Raw genomic sequence first — 21,796 nt, forward strand, 5'->3', positions numbered from 1 at the left:
GAGTTTGTGCCCCAATGCAAATTAGAGTAAAACAAGGAACAATGTTACTTTGGTATCTGTGGGTTAATTTGTCGTTTAGTAGGTTACATGTAAAATCCAAATCCATGTTCTGAACCACAATTCGCAAAATCCAATTATTTTATCTTGTTCTCTAAGGTCATGTGACGATAAAGCAAGATGTATCAAGATCCCAAAGAGACGTGAAGATAAAAGAGTCTTATATATGATCAACCGCAACCGCAACCGCAAGTATTAATTATATTTTTATTTTTAATTGATAATTAATTATAATAAAGTTATTCTGTATAATTAATTATATTTTTATTTTTAATTGATAATTAATTATAATAAAGTTATTCATAAGGCTTGTTTTTTATATGATAGTCTCCCTGTCATAAGTGATTATCTTTTGCCATAATCAAATGTATGATTTTATTGAAATGATAATTGGACATCTCTATGCCATTATGATGAGTAAATGTTATATGGGATATTAAATGGTGATCCTTATTTATATATTTATATATGTGATGGGTATAGTAAAGTTTTTGTGTAACTATGTTAATATTGTATGTTTTTTTTTAAGATAATTAGTTATCTTTATGTCATAATGTAGAGTTATAAATGTATTTTTTTAAATATAATTGATTATTTTTTTATTAATAATAATTATGCGTCATGTTGATATTAAATGATGCTTCATGTTTGTAAAAGTGGTAATCTTAATATGGATTTTTCTACAACTTTGTTAACACATCTAAACATACTATTGACATCTAAACATACTATGAAGTTCAATCTCAATACATCTTTTGGTAGTGTTCATTAAATAATGTTTTAATTATAAATAATTAAAGTAAAAAAAAATCATTTTTCTTTTTAATTATTTTTACATATAAAGATAAATTTGTAATCTTACTTTTTATCAATTAAAAAAAAATAATTATATTACTCACAAATTTTCATAATTCTTACTTTCTACTTTATTTATTTTACTTTCTACTTTATTTATTTTAATCTAAACAATATGTAGGCTAATATTTGTCATAAAGTTTATGGCACTAAGCTGAAGTTTGGCAGTTGATTTTGTAATATATATATGTATATATATATATATATATATATATATTTATTATGTTTAAAATACTTATGAGAAATTCAAAAAGTGAATCCAATGCTATTAAATGTATCTTTGATACAATTAACTGACTCTATAAGGCCTCGATAGGATATTAAATAAGTAGCTTTATAAGAATCTGATAAGATATTAAAGAAATCGAATAAAAAAGTTCAACTTCCGATAATAACACCAGGATGACCCATCTAAAATTTCAATTTATGATAAAAGAAAGGAAGAACAGTGGATGCAGAAATTAGAAGAAAGAAAATTTATTTTCTGTTCTTTACCAACAGAACAATATTTGAATATTTTTCTTAAGGCTAATTTGATGCAGTTATGGTAGTTCAGGTGACAGTAAATTTAGAGTGCGAAAAGGGATCAAAATACAATCCAATAGAAGAAATAAGAGGCAGTGCTCTTGTTTGTGTGATTGTGATCCTCACAACACGAGCATGCACCTCACCAGCATCAAGCCTATGAAGCCTCTTGTAACCCACTGTTGTTGCTTCCACCATTAATTTACCATCCACATAGATTTGATGCCCTTTGATCCTTTGACCAAGTCCAATTGCTTCTTGTATTGCAATCACGTTGAATCTCAACAAATTCCCTTCCCTTGCCCAGATTTCAATCCAATGCTCCTTTTCACCACCATCATCCTCTGGGGCCCAATAGGACCACAAGTGGTCACTGTCTACCATGTTCTCTGCTCCAAAACCCATTCTTTCACTACTAACTTTAATAGAACCATCTTCAGCAAGATTGTGATGAAAAATAGTGTCAATTGCACTTCTAAACTCTTTTAATCTCTGAGCATCAACATCAGTTATAAGGCCAGTTTTATTTGGAGGCACATTGAGAAGTAGCACACAATTTCTTCCAACTGAATTGTAATAAACATCAAGCAACAGGCTCAGCTTTTTTGGTGATTCTGACTTGTGCCAAAACCATCCCGGTCTAATTGAGATATCACATTCCGCTGGCACCCAATCTGTCCCTTTTGGATCACCACTCCTCAAATACCTGCATTGCATAACAAAATGCCCTGTTTCGTTAAATCACCCCACCAACTAAATCTTCATCATAATAAGAGAAAAATTGCTGTAGCCTTGGTGGGTCTCTATCATTTCGAGAGATTTCATCTTTATGAAGGACAAGTTTGGTACCAAATTATAATAAGCATATATCAAAAAGCTTTTCTTAGCCTGCAATAAAGCTTGACCTTTCGTACATTATCACTATTCTAGTTCAGTGCAACTAACAAAGTGAAAAGGTGACACTTTTTCAAAGAGTGCTTTGCTTAGAAGCAGAACTTACCGAGTGATGTTAGGATTTCCAATCGACAAAGAGGTTCGATTTATGGTAGACCAACATGTGTATCCTGCAGAACCGGTTTCTTCTCCCACCCACCTTACATCAGGACCGGCATCGGAGAAGATATTGATGGAACTCTGCAACTCCTTCACCATAGAAAACCAATCTGAAAAGTAATAGGACATATTTTTTGCCTTGGGACCCTTTGCTCCATCGAACCAAATCTCTCTGACATTTTGATACCTAAAAAGGCATGACACACCATAAAGGTTTTAAACACGCATCAAACAGGAATTATGAAACACAGTAGTAGAGTGGGAACTCACTTCTTGAGCAACTCTTGCAATTGAGCCAAGTAATATTGGTTGTAAAGCAAATCATTACCATATCTAGGATCATGTCTATCCCAAGGTGAAAGGTAGATCCCTACATCAATTCCCTGTGCAGTGGCTGCATTGACAAAGTCTTGAACAACATCACCCTTGCCACCTTGCCATGGGCTGCTGATGACAGAATGGTCAGTGTACTTGGAAGGCCAAAGGCAGAAGCCATCATGGTGTTTAGCAGTTAGTATCATCAATGAAATTCCTGCATCTGCTGCCACAGTGGCCCACTGGGTGGTGTTGAGCCCTGTGGGATTGAAGATTGCCGGGTTTTCCTTGCCAGTACCCCATTCTTTATCAGTGAATGTGTTGACACCAAAGTGAAGGAACATTACGATTTCCCTTTGTTGCCATTTAATCTGGGAATATGTTGGGAGAGGGAGAATTGGCAAAGGGGGTACTGGGGTCTGCACACTCCCAGAAGTACAAAATCTGAGTTGTTGGAATAGGAGTGTGAATATAATGAAGAGAGAAGACCACCATAGCCTAAGTCTAACCATCATGCTCATATTCTTCTGCTACTTCTCATTAGTTACTGCTATATATACTCTACCGGCAATGCTCACAGAAAACGGATGTCTCAAAGACTAATTTATTCTGATAATTGTTACACGTTTTACTTTTCCCTTTTTTTGTCTTCTACTCCTACTAAAGTTATTAATACTCATATTTAATATAGTGATATTTATTAAGAAGTGATTATAAGATTTAATTTACACAGGTTATTATTTTGAGCCGATGTGATATATTTAATATATTTTCTATAGACTTTTCTTGTATGTAAGACAGTATTACGTCACCAAATATTTGATAGAATAAACTTGAAATAATTTGAAATGATTTTGATATAAGAAATGTAATTTTAACTATAACTCAAGTAAAACTTGTTTATAAGAAGACTCAATCTTTATCTCTAATTAATGTTTGTTGAAAAATATATTTTCACGTCTTATATGGTGATATTTTTAATATTTTTTAGTATTGTTAAAAATATATTATTTAAAAAAATAAATTACATATTACTATAATAAATTAATAATAATTATAATTATAAAATTAGTATTAATATTATCACAATTTTTTAGTGATAAATGATAAAATAAATATTATATAAAGATAAAATTGAGAAAAAAAAAACAGGAGAATAATCGTCTTTATATAGGTATATAGACGTTGATAAGAATATGTTATTAAGAATGGAAGTATTAACTGGGCTAAGGAGTTTATAATGGAGCAATGACATAAAGAAAAGATTCCATTTTGCTTTAAGTTTGATTGGGGTCCCAACTTTTTCTCTCTTCTGAATGATGATCAGACTATGAGTTCCAATTATTCACAATACTACTCACGAGCCAAAAGCTACCTTCTGCAACCACCTTTCATTTTTTTTGCGTCAATTTAGAAGCTGTCATCCAGTAAGATATAAACTTTACTTTAATATATTATTATGTAACTAATTATCCTTGTATTTTACAATAAATTTTACATATTTATAACTGTATTTTTAGGTACTTTAATATATTATTATATAATTAATTATTATTGTATTTTACAATAAAATTTAACTTTGTATTTTTATATACATGTATTGTATTTTTAGGTTAGTATGTAAGAAATAAAAAGTATAATTTTTTTCCAGATCACAGAATTTTATAGCCAAATTATGATTTTGGCTTTATCCAATCATCACTTTTCAATACCTTCAAAATACATATCAAAAATCTTTTTCAAAGAAAGAGACACTCTCCCACAGATAATAGTGAACATGCACCAACAATAAGTGGAGGAAAATATCTTGGTTTTATGATTATTCAACAAGCTATAATACAACTTTGAAGATCTAAACTAAAAAAATCATCAAATAAAAATCAATTTTATAGATAAAAAATAATTAATTATTATAATATTAAATTAAATACTAAAAAAAATTTGATTTTTAAATTAATTTTTATTATTGTTAAATAATTTTTTAATTACCTACTAAAACTTTTACTATCAAATTTAAAAACTATTTAACAATAATATAAATTAATTTAGAAACCAATTTTTTTTTAGTTTCTAAAATGGTCTCTAATTTAGTCAATATAACAACTAATTATTTTTTTCTCTAAAATTAATTTTTATTTAATAATTATTTTATAGTGATGATATAAAATTGATTGAAATTGTTGTAATGGAATCATATACTATTTTTTCTTAGCTTGATATTTTATCTTTAAGGTGAATTTTTTCAAGCAAAGTTTTACTGGAACACATTCTTTAATTAAATATATTTTTCATATAATTTCTTATCAAATTGTTTGAAAATAACTGACTATCTTAATAATTTGAAGTCATTTGAAAATAAACTATCAAAATATAAAATAATCTAAACATTTTCAACATTCTGAATGAAATATTGACACTAAAATGTTGTGGCATAAAAATTGAAATGTCAATCATTCACATTGTTTAGATTGGGGGGTGCTCTTTAGATAAGGACGGATGAAAGGAACACATGAAAGGGTGGGAGAGCGGTGAAAGAGAAAGTTGAGTGGGTGAGGGTGCCTTGCAGCTTTGGAGAGAAAAGAGAGTTAAGAGAAGATAAAGCAACGTAATACATATGTGTTTTACCATTGTGTCCTCACTTTTCTTCACTTTTTTTTTTGTCCTCACTTTTCTTCACTTTTTTTTTTGACCTCACTTTTCTTCACTTTTTTTTTTTGTCCTCACTTTTCTTCACTTTTTTTTTTTTGAATGAATTGATATCATACTCTTGCCATGCACGATAGTATTCCATTCGAAGATTCTTGACTTTGGCACAATGAATCTCTTTGACCTAATTGAATGTGATCAATGTATGCCTGTATAGATTAGGTCATAAATAAGTTAGATGATTCACGAGAGTTGTTATATAACCATGCTTCTTAGAAACACATATCTGCATTCAAACAAACATGTGCAATGCTTCAGTGGCTTTGGAGAGTTAGTAGAGTGCAAAAGGCAGTCAGTTGAAATTGCATCTTCGATCTCAAGTTAACCACTGTGATGATTTTTTATGCTTCCTAATCGATTAACATTAAAGAAGCACAATACATTTAATCGATTATTTCATAAAAAATAGTTGATAATCGATTAAATAGAATACATAATTAATTATGTCCTATTTTTTTGGAGTCTAGTTGATTATCTGTGGTATCAAAAAAATATTGTACTTTTATCAATACTGGTGGGAGCACGAGTTCCTTCGTTGCACCTATTTGTGATTGTGGAGATTTTGTTATTTCGTGAACAAGTGAAAAAAATCGCGGAAAGACGATTTTAGGATTATCCTAAGTACAAGGTAAAATTTATTCAATTAGATTTGGTGCAAACTTAAATAATGTTATTTTAAAGTTATTCATTGTTGAATTTTATATTTTTCTTTAAAACAGATTAGAAGTGGCATGTTTCTATGATGTAATTTTTTCAAATGGTGCATTGAAAATTTGGCGATGAAAAAAATGCAATTACGGTTAGACAAAGAAATAAGATATGTCTTTTAGAAAAAGTTTAAAGGTCTCCACAAAAAAGATTTTCAATTAACATTATTATGTTCTTAATTTTGTACTAATTTCAAAATTAGAAAAAAATTAACAAGTCACTATCTCCCAAATTAAATGTAATGAATTTTTGTAATTTTGCATTATCCTATATTTTATTTTAGTGTGCAATTACCATGTATTCATCGTAACTATATATTAAAAGTGATATTTTATTATTTTTTATAGTGCATGTAAAATTAATAAATGACATTAATCATGAAACAAATTTCAATACACCACAACCTTCTTTGTACAATAAATATCCTCTATTTTTTCACTATTTTATACCTTAAAAATTGAAATAAAGAATCATAAATCAAATATAAAATATCATTTTTTATGTTATTAATTCATATAATATAATATTGTTAAATTTTAAACATACACTAAAATTTTCTTACCCAAATTTTAAATAATCATTTACTTTTTAAAATATATTATTTTTTTCATAATAATAATAATAATAAAAATCTCATTAATATTAATTGTCTTATATAATAATATATATATATATATATAACATAATATAAATTAAATTAAATAATCATAAATAATATTAAAATTATCTAAATACATTAATTCAACTAGCATATTAATAAAATAAAAAATAATATAATTATATTTAAATTTATAATTTTTTATATTATTTTATTTATAATTTTAATTTTACATTATTTTAATTAACTAAAATGTGCACAAAATTAATGATTACTTTTTTTCTTTTTTCTACACACCAGGATAAATTTTTAATATTACAATTTACATTATTAAAAATAATTCAAAATACACTTATAATCATCCCATCATTCAAATATTTCAATAAACTTCTCTCACACATTCACTCTAACATACCTAAATCCAAACATCCTCAATTTTTTTCACACTTTTTTCTCAAATCCTCACACTTCCATTCTCTCACACCCTCAATTTTCAACTTCCCAATCCAAACAAAACATAAAAGATGAAACGTCTCAAAGGTCAAAAATTCATCATTAATATTGAAAAACCTCTCATTAATGAACATTAAATACACAAAACATCTCATTAATGAACATTAAATACACAAGAACCTCTCAATAATAAATATTAAATAGACAAAAACCTCAAAAGATGGTAGTGACACTCAAATATTGTGCATAAAAAGTTGAAATGTCAATCATCAAAAGATGAAACATTTTTAAGGGGTAAAAATTCCATTATTAATAGTGAAAACTCCATCATTAATGAACTCGTTTATTTCTCAAATCGATCAACCTACACCTTATTCATAAATTCTGGAGAAATTTATGTAAGTACGTGTATCCAAAAAAAATGAATAATAATGTATCAACATATAAAATCAGATTAGATCAAGTTCACCTGTATAAGTACTTACTTAATTTTTTTATTCATTTCATACTCTTGTATCGTATATTTTCTAATTTTTATTAACTTAACGTCGAGAAAAATTCTGTTAATGAATTTCTCCATTGACTTCATAAATAATCTATCGATTAACTCTCATATGTACAAACTTAACTTTCCAACAATATCATCTCCTCTTCCCAAAAATATCATTTCCTGGTGGAGTGAGTCACTATTTTTTCTAATAAGAATAACAAGAAATTTGTATTTTTTTCAGGAAAAAAATACATATTCCTAATAATGTTTATTCATGGTAAGAAAAAACAGAAAAAACAGAAAAAAAGATAATAATTTTTTTCATAGTAACTACTTTATGAAAAATAAGAATAAATATTATATTGATATTTGCAAATCTTAAATAACTTATGGAGATTATACTATTTATACTATAAGTATTACGGTAATTAAATATAAGTGGAAAAATAACTGTTTTTTCTACTAAATATAAGTGGAAAAAAATAAATAAAATAACTAAAAAAAACTCAAAACGTTAAAAAAACTGTTTTTTCTACTCTTTTACGTTAAGAAATAAATGAAGTTGCAGTAACTTCAGCCTTACTTGTTGAAATATTAGGCTTTGCAGTCATTTATTTGTTTTCGGTGTATAATGATGCCTATAGTTGTAAGATGTCGGTCAATTCATTAATGACCGCAACATGCTGTTAAGATTTTTTTTATACTTTTTTATTTGTTAAAAAATATTTTGTTTATTTTTATGCAAGAAAATTTGATAAATTTCTATAAAATTAAACAATTTAAGTGATGGTTATATTTAGGAAATTATTTACGATTCCATCACATACTACTAAAAAATCATTAAACAAAAATTAATTTAAAAAAAATAAATTGATTGATATAATAATTAAATTAAATATTATTTTAAAAATTAATTAAATTTTTATTTTTAAATTAATTTTTATTATTGATAAATAGTTTTAAATTAGTATCTAATTAGTTACTAAAATTTTAAGTACCAATTATTTTATTCTAAATTTGATAGAAAAATTTTAGTATTAAAAACTGTTTATCAACAATAAAAATAAATTTAGAAACTAATAATTTTTTAATTTTTAAAATAATATATAATTTAATTATTATAATAATTATTTTTTTTAATTTTTAAAATTAATTTTTATTTAATAATTTTCTTGTAATATATAGTTTATATTATAACGTTAATAATCTAAGAGGAGTTTTTCAATATATCTTTTAGTTTAAACATAACAAATTTATAATTAATACATACTTATTGAGATTTTTTTAATTGAAATAATTACATTAGCTTTGTATGTCATATGATTTTCTTTTCAAAATTACCATTAAACAACTAATGTACCGAGAATACATATTTGGCTTTTGAAAATTGAACTCTTTAGTTCTTTGATATTTACTAGAAAAACACAATTCATAACGTTTCTAAACCTATTTTCGATATAAAAAAAATCCATTCTAGAAAAATCTCTTATAAAGTTATAAAACAAAATCAAAATCATTTTTAAAACTGGAGGGATAAAGTACTTTTTCATAATTAAAAAGCACAAATTTTGATAGATTCACTTCTTATTTAATTATTTTCATTATTTATTTTATAATTCTTAATAGTTTTAGCCAATAATAAACTGTGTTGAAAAGATTGGGTTAAAGAGTACATTATTAGTAATTTTTATTGTGAACAACGAATACACTCACACTGACTTGCATAAAAAAATTGATTTTCTCGTAATTAAATTTTATAAGAATTTAAGAGTATACAACAAAAGTTAATATTTAAGAGTATTTTCTTTCTTTATAAAAAAAGAAAAAGACCATTTTTAGAATTTTAATTGATATTCTTAAAATATTATGAAATATATTAATAAAATACTCATCCATTCCCGTATATAAGTGTAATTATTCATTGAACTGATTAAAAAGATCTCTTAAACTATGAACTTGCATTAAATATATACTTAAACTTAACTATTTTTATTGATGTTATTAACTAGTTTTTTTTATTTATATATAAGATGAGAGTTAATATATTTTTTATTCATGAAATATTGGTTCTTTCTACATAGTCAATAACTCTGCTGCTGATGGTCCTCACCTGTCAACTGCTACACCTAACCATTTGCCACATAAACTTTGCCAGATGTTATTTTCTTCTGTGCCCTTATTTAAACCTTCTATTTATACCTCTACTTCCCCACTCCTTCAATCATCTCATAATGGAAGCCATTTCCAACAACCTCCCTCTCCCCCATGCAATCCTCCCTCACCCATTCTCTCTCTTGGCAAACCACCTCCTTTCAAAACTCTCTATTTTTCTTTGGCCCTTCATCTTCTCACTTCAAACATTCTTACTTCTGCAAAACTCCAAACTCATGTTTCATTTTGTGCTACTATGTTTCCTCCTTCTTTGTTTCCTCCTGAAACACTTCCTCTCAAAGCCCTCTCCCATTTACCTTGTGGATTTCTCATGTCTCAAGCCACCAAGCCATTGCAGGGTGCCTTTTGCAACATTTATTGAAAATGCTTCCATGTGGGAAGTTTTTGACACTGAAAGCATAGATTTCATGGACAAAATCCTCCATTCCTCAGGACAAAGTGAAGAGACTTGCCTCCCCCCAGCCTTGCACTACATTCCTCCAAAGACTCACCATACAGAATCCATCAAAGAGGTGCAAATGGTTCTGTTCCCCATCCTGGACGATCTTCTTGCAAAGACCAACGTTTCACCTCTTGATATAGATATACTTATGATAAACTGCAGTGGCTTTTGCCCCTCACCTTCTTTAACCTCCCTTGTCATTGGAAAATACTCAATGAGAAGCGACATCAAGAGCTATAATGTCTCTGGCATGGGGTGCAGTGCAAGTGCCCTTTGTATTGATATGGCTCAGAATCTTTTAAGGGTTCACAAGAACTCTAATGCTCTTCTTCTCAGCACGGAGATTTTGTCAACAGGTTGGTATTCAGGCAACGAAAAGTCCAAGCTGCTCATCAATTGCCTCTTTCGGATGGGAAGTGCAGCAATCCTTCTCTCAAACAAGAAAGCAGCGAATAAAACTGCAAAATACAGGTTGGTTAGGACACGTAGAGCACAGAGGGCCTTTGATGACAAAGCTTATTTTTCTGCCTTTAGGGAAGAAGATTCTGATGGAAAACTTGGGGTGACACTGAAGAGGGACTTACTTAATGTGGCTGGTGAAACTCTCCGTGCAAACATCTCCATCTTGGGATGTGACATCCTGCCTCTTTCAGAGAAGTTTCGGTGTGGAGTTTCTGTGATCAAGAAGAAGTTCCTCAAGTCTGATCAAACTTACGTGCCAAATTTTAAGACAGTGATACAACACTTCTGCTTGCCATGTTCAGGGAGACCGGTGATTAGAGAAATAGGGAAAGGGTTGAAGCTCTCAGAGAGAGACATTGAACCTGCTTTGATGACACTGCATAGGTTTGGAAACCAGTCTTCTTCCTCACTGTGGTATGAACTAGCTTACTTGGAAGCCAAGGAAAGAGTGCACAAGGGTGACAAGGTTTGGCTGCTTGGAATGGGAAGTGGACCCAAATGTAACAGTGTTGTTTTCCAGTGTATTAGTCCTATAGTTGGAGAGTACAAGAAGGGACCATGGGCAGATTGCATCCATCAGTACCCAATAATAACCATGGACTAAGAACTCTCACTGCTTTTTAACTATATATGTTATCTTCTGGGTTTTAAATGAATACGGCTACTGGCGCATTTCTTAGTAAGCTACTCAGCATTGTTGTTAAACTATATCGTGATAGTGAGAAAAGGCTACTATAATATAATGTAAAATACAATTTTTATCATTCACTTTTGCTGCTCCAAATAAATATTACTCATAATTTTCTACAACAAAGTGTATCGTATTGAACATGCCATGATATAATCCACGCAATAATATATATGTGTCTTCATTGTATCAATTTAATGGAACAGAAAAATTTGAAATATGTTATATAGATCAGGTTTGCACCGTCTAGTTTGCACAATTGTAAGTTGTAATTATTCAGACTATATGTACACCTAGTTTGATTCTACTTTTCAGGAGAGTCGTATATTATCGTGCAAATTCCAACAAAAAATTGTACAACACGTCAAAGAACAAGTATATTTATGTAATAATATTCCTGGTTCATAGAGAAACGAGTTCAGCTATACTTTTGTGCAGATGTAGGGTGAATATATATATATATATATATATATATATACACATTTATGATGAGCATATCTTTTTCCGAGGTAAAGTAAATGGTACTAATTAAGTAGTTGGTTGCATCATTAACTGTTGTGCAGCATGGAGTGATGGCACCGAGTTTTGGGACTCTCACCACCTCCATTTAAGTATGGGATTTGCCAAACCAGGCGGTGTAAATATTTTCTCACTTCCTGCTACATGCATTGTTGTTACATACTATATTTAACACTTGAAGTTCTTTACATTAGCTCTTTTTCCTCAAGAGTAATTACGTTAATTTTTTTTGGAAGATTATACTTTCACAACTTTATTGAATTTCTATATACCATCTTTCATATAATAGATTTAAAAATAAATATTTTAATAAAGAATAAATTTATAATTAAATAATATAAAAAATATTAAAATTACAGTTATAAAAATTATAATGTGATTATATGAAAAAATTTACGACTTTGAATTTAAAGAACATGTACCTTTTGCTTTTGATTTATTCCATATTTATAGGATCATAATAGATTTGGATTTTGGATCTAGAATATGATAAGTCATAAAGTTAAGCTGAATATTAAAGTAAGATTTGGTATATCTGATTAGACTAATTATATTATTCAAAGATTATATCATAAGAAAATTATGAAATAGAAATCATTAATAGTAATTAAATTAGAGATAGTTTTAGAAACTAAAAAAAATATTGGTTTTTAAATTGGTATCTAGTTAGCTATCAAAGTTTTTGCTACTAAAATTTTTGCTACCAAATTTAGAAACTAAATAATTGGTAGTTAAAACTTTGGTGGCTAATTAGATATCAATTTAGAAACTATTTAATAATAATAGAAACTAATTTAGAAATCAATTTTTTTTTAACTTTTAAAATGATCTCTAATTTAATTATTATAACTAATTATTTTGATATCTAAAAATTAATTTTTATTTCATTATTTTCTTCTAGTGTTAGTTATCGATTTTAATTGTATTATTCATAAGATATTCGATCATGTTATTCATATATAACATACTCATAACATACTCAGTCACTGTGATATATTCATCGTTAATATCGATGATAAACTTAATAATAAAAAATTCTTATCAATTTATTCATTCTGATTGAATTGGTTAATGCTTTCAACTGAATAAAATATTTAAAAATATCTTATTTTGTTGTTGTTTTTTATATAAAAATATACATATGGAGAGCTACCTTAAAAAGTGAAACTTTAAACCTATTCACATGCATTCTTGTTAATATTCAAGCCACACTTCATTTGACAATAAGAAACAAAAAAAAAAAAGACATAAAGGGTTGAAACCACCTTAAACATGCTTCAAACGGTGAAACGAATCGACATATGAATAAAAATAATGGGTTAATTCACTTAATCCACCGTAATTATTTTAGTGAGTTAGAGGAATTAATGATGTAAAGAATAAACTGAGTTTATATTCGAATAAACATGCATTGAAATGGTGTGAATTTTCTCTGATCTTGGAGAAGGGATCTATTGCTACTACCTATGATCAGCTTCACCAAATACTTTTTCATGTTAACCTTTTTCGGTAGCATAATGACAATTTTAGAGTCACAAATGCAATACCAAATTTATGTAAACTGCTGCAACATTAATGGTGTTTATGTGGCTACATCACAGATTACTACACTTTTTAAGTGCAAATTTACTTATTTTTTCATAAAGCAAAAGGCTAAAAGTTAGTTTTTTTTTATATGGAAAAAGTGAAGGTTTATCATGAGGCAATTGCAATTGGAATTTTTGTTTTGACCTAATTAATTGCAGTAGGGGCCATTAGAGTACTGTCTGCAGTGATTTTTGTTAATATTAATTTGTACGACTGTCACCAAGGCCTTTAGTAGCTCTTTCTACGTCATCTTCTTAAATATTTGTTTCACGCGAGAAAGAATAATTAATTTTTTTTATATAATTTATATGTCAGTCATAACATTAAATAGAAATTATATAAAAAAATAATTAATTATTATATTTATTAAATTAAAAACTCTTCTAAACATTAAAATAATTATTGAATTTGAAATTAATTTTTAATAATTAGTTACAAAGATTTTAACTAGTTAAAATATATCTTTGTAAATTTTAACTATTAATAGTTAAAATCTTTGAAATTAATTAAATATAAATTTAAAAATTATTTATCAATAATAAAAACTAATTTAAAAATAATTATTATTTTAATTTTTCGAATAATATTTAATTTAGTTAATATAATAATTAATTATTTTTACTTTTTAAAATTGATTTTTATTTAATAAAAAATATACTAAAATTATCTAATTATATTGGATTTTTTGTAAGTTTTTCAATGTGTGTCATAAAGATATCTAACTAAAAAAATTACAAATTTACTGTACTGCACAAAGAAGCTTTTGGTGCAAAATTATTTGGAACCGACGTGTTTTACACTTATGATTCGACGGAAATCACGGAGTGGGCATATTATAATCACCAATGCTAAATGCTAATGAAAGGCTTAATTTGGTATGAACTTTTTTATTCAAAACATAACATGTTATAATAAGCTTAATTATAAATTAATAAAAAAACTTAGTGGTTAACTACTGAAATCATGGATCAGCATTACTTTTCTTGCTTTACAAATACTTAAGTATTTTATTTGTATATTTTTAAGTAAAGTTGTTTTTTTTTTTCTAGTTTAAACTTTAAAACTTATGAATATTTATAGTAAAAAAAAAAATTACATTCAATTTTAGAGAAAAAAAATAATTAATTATTATAGTGATTAAATTAGAGATATTTTAGAAAATATTTTTTTTAATTTCTAAATTAGTTTATATTATTGTTAAATAGTTTTTAAATTAATATTTAATTAGTTATTAAAGTTTTAACTACTAATTATTTAGATTTTAAATTTGATACAAAAATTTTGGTAGCTAATTAAATACCAATTTAAAAACTATTTAATAATAATAGAAACTAATTTAAAAATTAATTTTTTTTTAATTTTTAAAATAGTTTTTAATTTAGTCATTACTTATCGATCAAATTTTAATAATTTTTTTATTATTAGATGTAAAGTTTAGAGTAGAATAAGCAATTTCTTATGCTATAAATTTGTGAAAATGAAATTTGTGCTGCATAACTTTTGGAAAACTAGAAAATGAACCGAAAAAACTGAAAATTTCACTAGTTGAACTACAACCCTGTCTCCGTAGTTAATACAACAAACATTGTACCAGGAAAGAAACAATTATCGCCATTTATTTGATGACTAGAAATAGAAATGATAAAGCATTAATCAGAGGATATGTTTTGTTTTAAAGTTCAACAACAGATGTCCTTTCCATTACTCTGCAAAGATCAGCAGTAAAGATGAACTGCCATTCTGCTTTTTGTTATACCATTGAATTCTAGTTTACCAGATAATTCATCTATATTACTACCACTAATCCTCCTTTTCAGGGAAACACCTTAAAGATAGTGATTCAAACAATTTGACTTATTATTTTCACTATACTCTGTCAAATTTATTGTGTGCCAACAACTTCGTATGTAACTAACATGATAGTGAAGACTGAAGACAACATTTATGTTTTGTATGATACATGGGACCAGTGCTATTCCAGAATAACTCTTCTAATTTGGTAGGGTTGAAATTAGTGTAAAAGAATGTTATTGTTAATACAACTTAAAGCATTGTCGATTTCACGAATAAGATCATTTTCGTAATCATTTTAAAAATTAATACTCGTTTTTGTTATATATGTTACCCAAGACTCTCATTAAACCCTTTGGCTTAACTCCATTATAATTGAGAAAAGAAGTAGCACTTTTTATTCATCAAATGTTGTTTACATTTGGCATGATCAAGTGTTTCGTCTTTAAACCAAATTATCAAAGGAATGATGTTATTTTATTTGCCTATTTTTTCTTTCAGCAACCACATCTCTCCCACAGACATTTCTAGTACTTAATTAGCAGATATCAGTGTTACAGTAAATGTACATTGAGAAATTGATCAAAGAATCTAAAGGGCTATTGAAAACTACACCATTCATCATGAAAATATGTGTATGCATTCTGCAACTCTAGAACAAATAATTGAGGAAGTGGATGAATAATTGGCCACTAAGCTAGGGAATCTGAATTCAGCGGTGCTCAGATATATTACATGCATTCTGTGAAAGTGGGACCCATCATTAGATTTTTGTGTAAGAAGGACTAAATCTATTGGAAAAATTATCCTCCATTGATCCTTGCAGGCAAGGTGACTGCTTTAACCTTTTGATGTTTTTACAGTGCTCATTGCTTTACTCGGTCAGAAAGAGTTTAAACCTTTTGTAAGATTATGTAAAAGTGGATTGAGTAACTGTTAAGTGAAAAATTAAAATCAACGAAATGAGTACTTTTTGTTTTAATGTTGGACAGCAAAGTGTTGTCTGGAAGACAAAGGAAACAGCAAGGTCACATGATGCTACTTGTTGGTAAGTGTGATGTAAAAATTGTGAAATAACACAAAGCAACAAAATAGAATTGTTTAGAGTGAGAGGACCATAGCTACATTAACTTCGTGCACCAACCACAAGGTAGCTCGTTTAACTCTTCATTCAACTTGCTTGGTATCCACAAAATAACCAGGCAGTTTTATTACCCGCGTAATGGTGACAGAGTAAAGATCACACACTCTTCCCCCTTCTCTTAAATATCTAAGGCACCAAAACACACACCACAATACAATAAACCATGAAAACTCATTAAATTCTCTTCACCCATCTTTCTCCCTTCGAACTCGATACCTCAACCCCCCTAGTTTCCTTCTTCCTAGCACGTTACATGCGTCCAATCACTCCATCGGAAAAGATGAGTCTAATTGTAACAATTTTTCTCCTCTTGTGTATACTATCATCTGCAAATGCTGAATTTGCCAAGAAGACGTACATCATTCAAATGGATAAGTACGCAAAGCCTGACACCTTCTCCAGTCACATTGAATGGTATACCTCGAAAGTGAAATCAATTCTGTCCATCTCGGTAGAAGCTGAGATGGAGAAGGAGGAGAGAATCATTTACACCTACCAAACTGCTTTTCATGGAATGGCTGCCAAGTTGAGCCGAGAAGAAGCTGAGAGGCTAGAGGCAGAAGAAGGTGTTGTGGCCATATTCCCGGATACCAAGTACCAACTACACACCACGAGAAGTCCAACTTTCCTTGGGCTTGAACCAGCACAAAGCACTAAAGTGTGGTCAGAAACGTTGGCCAACTATGATGTCACAGTGGGAGTGCTCGACACTGGGATTTGGCCTGAGAGTGAGAGCTTCAATGACACTGGCATGAGATCAGTACCTTCTCACTGGAAAGGTGCCTGTGAGACAGGGAGAGGTTTTGCAAAATATCACTGCAACAAGAAGATTGTGGGGGCAAGAATGTTTTACCATGGGTATGAAGCAGCAACGGGTAAAATTGATGAGAAAACAGAATACAAATCGCCAAGAGATCAAGATGGTCATGGCACTCACACTGCAGCTACAGTTGCTGGCTCTCCAGTGCATGGTGCTAATCTTCTCGGCTATGCTTATGGCACAGCACGAGGAATGGCACCAGGAGCGAGAATTGCTGCTTACAAAGTATGCTGGACAGGGGGATGCTTCAGCTCAGATATTCTGTCAGCTGTTGATAGAGCTGTGGCTGATGGAGTTGATGTTCTATCCATCTCTTTGGGTGGTGGAGTCTCCTCTTACTACCGTGATAGTTTATCTGTAGCTGCTTTTGGAGCAATGGAGAAAGGTGTTTTGGTTTCATGTTCTGCTGGCAATGCAGGACCTGATCCCGCTAGCCTCACAAATGTGTCACCTTGGATCACCACAGTTGGAGCCAGCACAATGGATAGAGATTTTCCAGCAGAAGTTAGTCTTGGAACTGGAAGAAAGATAACCGGAACCTCACTCTATAAAGGGAGAAGCGTGCTCTCAGTTAAGAAACAATACCCTTTAGTATACATGGGAAATATTAACTCAAGCATCCCTGATCCAAGATCTTTGTGCTTGGAAGGTACTTTAGATCGCAGAATGGTTTCAGGAAAGATTGTTATCTGTGACAGAGGCATTAGTCCAAGAGTGCAGAAGGGTCAAGTGGTGAAAAATGCAGGAGGGGTGGGAATGATTCTCATCAACACTGCAGCTAATGGAGAGGAGCTGGTTGCAGACTGCCATCTCCTTCCAGCAGTTGCAGTTGGAGAGAAGGAAGGGAAGGAGCTCAAACATTATGTGTTAACAAGTAAAAAAGCTACTGCAACTCTAGGTTTTATGGCTACAAGGTTGGGTGTTAGACCATCTCCTGTAGTGGCAGCATTTTCATCAAGAGGGCCCAATTTTCTTACCCTTGAAATTTTGAAACCTGATGTGGTGGCTCCTGGGGTGAATATTCTTGCTGCTTGGAGTGGAGCTATTGGTCCTTCAAGTTTGCCAACAGACCACAGAAGGGTGAAGTTCAATATACTCTCAGGAACTTCAATGTCATGCCCTCATGTGAGTGGCATTGCTGCTTTGCTCAAGGCTAGGCATCCAGAATGGAGTCCTGCTGCTATAAAATCTGCTTTGATGACCACAGCTTATGTCCATGACAATACCATCAAGCCTCTCAGAGATGCCTCCAGTGCTGATGCCTCAACTCCTTATGATCATGGTGCTGGACACATCAACCCCAATAGAGCTCTTGACCCAGGTTTGGTTTATGATATTCAGCCACAGGATTACTTTGAATTCCTGTGCACCCAGAAACTAACTCCATCTGAACTCGGAGTTTTTGCCAAGTATTCAAACAGAACTTGCAGACACTCTCTTGCAAGTCCCGGGGACTTGAACTACCCAGCCATATCTGTAGTTTTTTCACAGATAAATTCCTCTTCAGTTTTGACCGTTCACAGAACTGCCACCAACGTTGGCCCTGCTGTTTCCAAGTACCATGTTGTGGTTTCACCTTTCAAAGGTGCTTCTGTTAAAGTTGAGCCAGAAACCTTGAGTTTTACCAAAAAATATCAGAAATTATCTTACAAAGTTACATTCACAACACAATCTCGACAAACAGAACCTGAATTTGGAGGTCTGGTATGGAAGGATGGTGTGCACAAAGTAAGAAGTCCAATTGTTCTAACATATTTGACACCAATATGAAACTTCATTTGGACTACCTATAAGTTTAGCAGTATTTCTTTTTTTTTTTTTTGCAATAAGCAAAATTTTCTGTACTATGAAGTGTATGCATCTTTATTACAGGAAAATGCCGGATATTGTCTGCTTTCAATAATGATCTTGTGTGCTAAATTGCCAAAAAAAAAAATTATGGTGTTGCCTCTTGCTGCATCTTAGACCTCAACTGGCATAATTTGTCCCATTTACGATTCATATGCAGATTGAAATCAACTAAACGGATTTTATCTTAAATGTTGTATTCACATGAGATCTCCTGTTTCATCAATGTCATCTATTAATCACGCAAACATTCAGGTAACATCTTTTCTTTTATAACTAGAAGAATCTGTAACAGACGAAGCTGGTGCTATTAATATATAGCAATAGCTTAACAGCAGAAATACTAATTTACTGAAATAATTTAAGAATGGGAGCATCATACCAGACGTGTGCATGACTTACATTTTTATGCATGATAATATTGTTTTTTCAGATCTTATATAGAATCGTGTGTGGTGGACATACACTCATTAATTATAGCAATTAATTGTTCTACTGTAACTCATTTACTCAGTATTATGGCAGTTGAAACAGGACTCTTGATATTCCCGTTTCACGAAACACTATTTAATTGATAACATGAGAGAAGCTTTGAGCTGCACATTTAATTTTCAATGTTCTGAATCTTGTTTTGACATAGAATGCTGGTGCATTCATTTTGAGCATGACACATAGTACTCCTTGCATGTGAGCATCAACAGCATAGCTGGATCTGACAAAAATTGTGGTCCAAAGAGTTTACAGTAATATTTTTTTATATTATGCATTTATGCATTATGACTCAAAAGAGTTCATATGCATGCAATGGTCTTATAAATCACTTTTTCAGGAAAGTAGTAGCACTGTTGATGAATAGTATTTGACAGTCATGAGAATAGTTTAAGCATTTAACACCTTCTTTTGTTCAGTTCTCAACTTTGAGATAAAAAATAATATTGTTATATTAATTGTATTTCAGATGAACCCTAAAAAGATGCAGAAGGAAAGGGGGAAATAACTAATAGAAGAACTTATCTAAGGTTATAATTGATTTAGGACATGTTTAAACCCACTTCTTCATAAAAAATATTATAGGCCAGAAAAATTAATACTAAATTATGTACAAATCTTTAAAAAGGTAACTTATCATATATATATATTAATGTGTTTACAATACTTTTTATAACACTAGTTTGTCTCTTCATCTATTTATTATATATTTTATTGTATCATTTTTTAAATATGAATCCTTTCTTGCCCTTTAAGCAAGGTTATCTCTGCAATGGAAATAAAGAAATTTGTATTTTATTCTCTCTACCCCTTGTTTGTTGGGAGATAACTAACATTTTTATGGGATGTTGACTACATAATAAAATACCTGAGGATTATACTCTTTTTTTTCTTTCAGTTTCAATTTATAAGCTTTTGTATATTTTTATTGTATAAAAAATATTTTGCTTCATGGACATGATATATAGCAATCTGTTGGGTCTATTATTCATTTGAGAGAGAGTGCTCTTCAATTCCCAAATGATGTTTTCTTCTTGCACCTCCATATTTTCTTTCAGCACCTCATACTTCCTAAAATATCAAAATTATTATGTATTTTATTAATATTTTTTCTTTTAAAAATATTTAATAATTATAATCCGGAATATATTTCATAAAGAAAATACATTCTGAATTGGAGAATCTAAAAGGTATTAAATATTCTATAAACTGAAATATGTTTCTTAAAAAATACATTCTAAATTATAGATTTTACAAAATATTTTCAGTTTTATAATTCAAAAGGTGTTATAAAAAATAAAATTTAAAATATATTTCTGAATATGAAAATATCTTCCAAATCTTATAATCAAAATATATTTTTTAAGGGTTAAATCCTTTTATCTAATATGTGGTTTCTCAGAAAACTATGGAAATATAGGAAGAGAACGCCTTGTGGCTAAGAAGGCCAGATTACTTTTTATAACTGAAGGCCCAATTACTTTTTATAACTGAAGGCCCAAAATGTTGTAGCACAAGTGTACAAACATCTCATGCCAAAGGAAAAAAAATCCATTTCAACGTATACTCAATTAGATAATTTGCAATTAGAGATAAAAAAGTTAATTAAATTAACAGTATATTATAAATTTGGATTTTTTTTTATTAAAAATTTCCATTAAATACTTATTAAAAAATTACTATTGAATATTTAAAATTTATTTTATTTTAATCATCAACAAGACCCTTAATTTTATCTTTTTATCATCAATTTTTTGATAAAATTATTTTTTCTTCTTCAATTTCTTTCAACTCGTCGATTACCTCTCTCATAATAATAAATATTTTAATATTCAATAATTTTTTTTAATAAGAACTCAATTACTTAAATTTATTTTATGCCTAAAAATAGCAGTAATGGTAGATAAATTATGCAACACATCATACACTTTAGCTAAATTCATAACTTGAGTGACAGACAAATGTAAGTTTTTATAGACAAATTTTTTAAAAAAATTACCTAAAAATATGGCCTAACATAATATATAAAATTTTTAAGAATAAGTTTTGTAACAATTTAACACTAAGCATAGTG

General features: G+C 29.5%; 3 protein-coding genes across 3 annotated transcripts; 2 read left to right on the top strand and 1 right to left on the bottom strand.

Moving 5' to 3' along the window:
• Positions 1 to 1,373: 1,373 nt before the first annotated feature.
• Positions 1,374 to 3,464, bottom strand: LOC137828333 (alpha-L-fucosidase 1). Its single transcript, XM_068634852.1, has 3 exons — positions 2,761 to 3,464; positions 2,438 to 2,677; positions 1,374 to 2,143 (listed from the first exon to the last, which is right to left on the bottom strand). Exons 1-3 carry the CDS (start codon positions 3,324 to 3,326, stop codon positions 1,465 to 1,467), a joined length of 1,485 nt encoding a protein of 494 aa, XP_068490953.1. The 5' UTR covers positions 3,327 to 3,464; the 3' UTR covers positions 1,374 to 1,464.
• A 6,527-nt stretch (positions 3,465 to 9,991) lies between these two features.
• LOC137827844 (3-ketoacyl-CoA synthase 6) lies at positions 9,992 to 11,515 on the top strand. Its single transcript, XM_068634198.2, has one exon. The coding sequence runs from the start codon at positions 9,992 to 9,994 to the stop codon at positions 11,438 to 11,440; it is 1,449 nt and encodes a 482-aa protein (XP_068490299.1). The 3' UTR covers positions 11,441 to 11,515.
• A 4,927-nt stretch (positions 11,516 to 16,442) lies between these two features.
• LOC137827843 (subtilisin-like protease SBT1.3) lies at positions 16,443 to 19,357 on the top strand. Its single transcript, XM_068634196.1, has one exon. It carries the CDS (start codon positions 16,819 to 16,821, stop codon positions 19,153 to 19,155), a length of 2,337 nt encoding a protein of 778 aa, XP_068490297.1. The 5' UTR covers positions 16,443 to 16,818; the 3' UTR covers positions 19,156 to 19,357.
• Positions 19,358 to 21,796: the final 2,439 nt, after the last annotated feature.

This window comes from Phaseolus vulgaris, chromosome 7 (genome assembly GCF_051622355.1).
Source record: "Phaseolus vulgaris cultivar YP4 chromosome 7, ASM5162235v1, whole genome shotgun sequence".
NCBI lineage: Eukaryota > Viridiplantae > Streptophyta > Magnoliopsida > Fabales > Fabaceae > Phaseolus > Phaseolus vulgaris.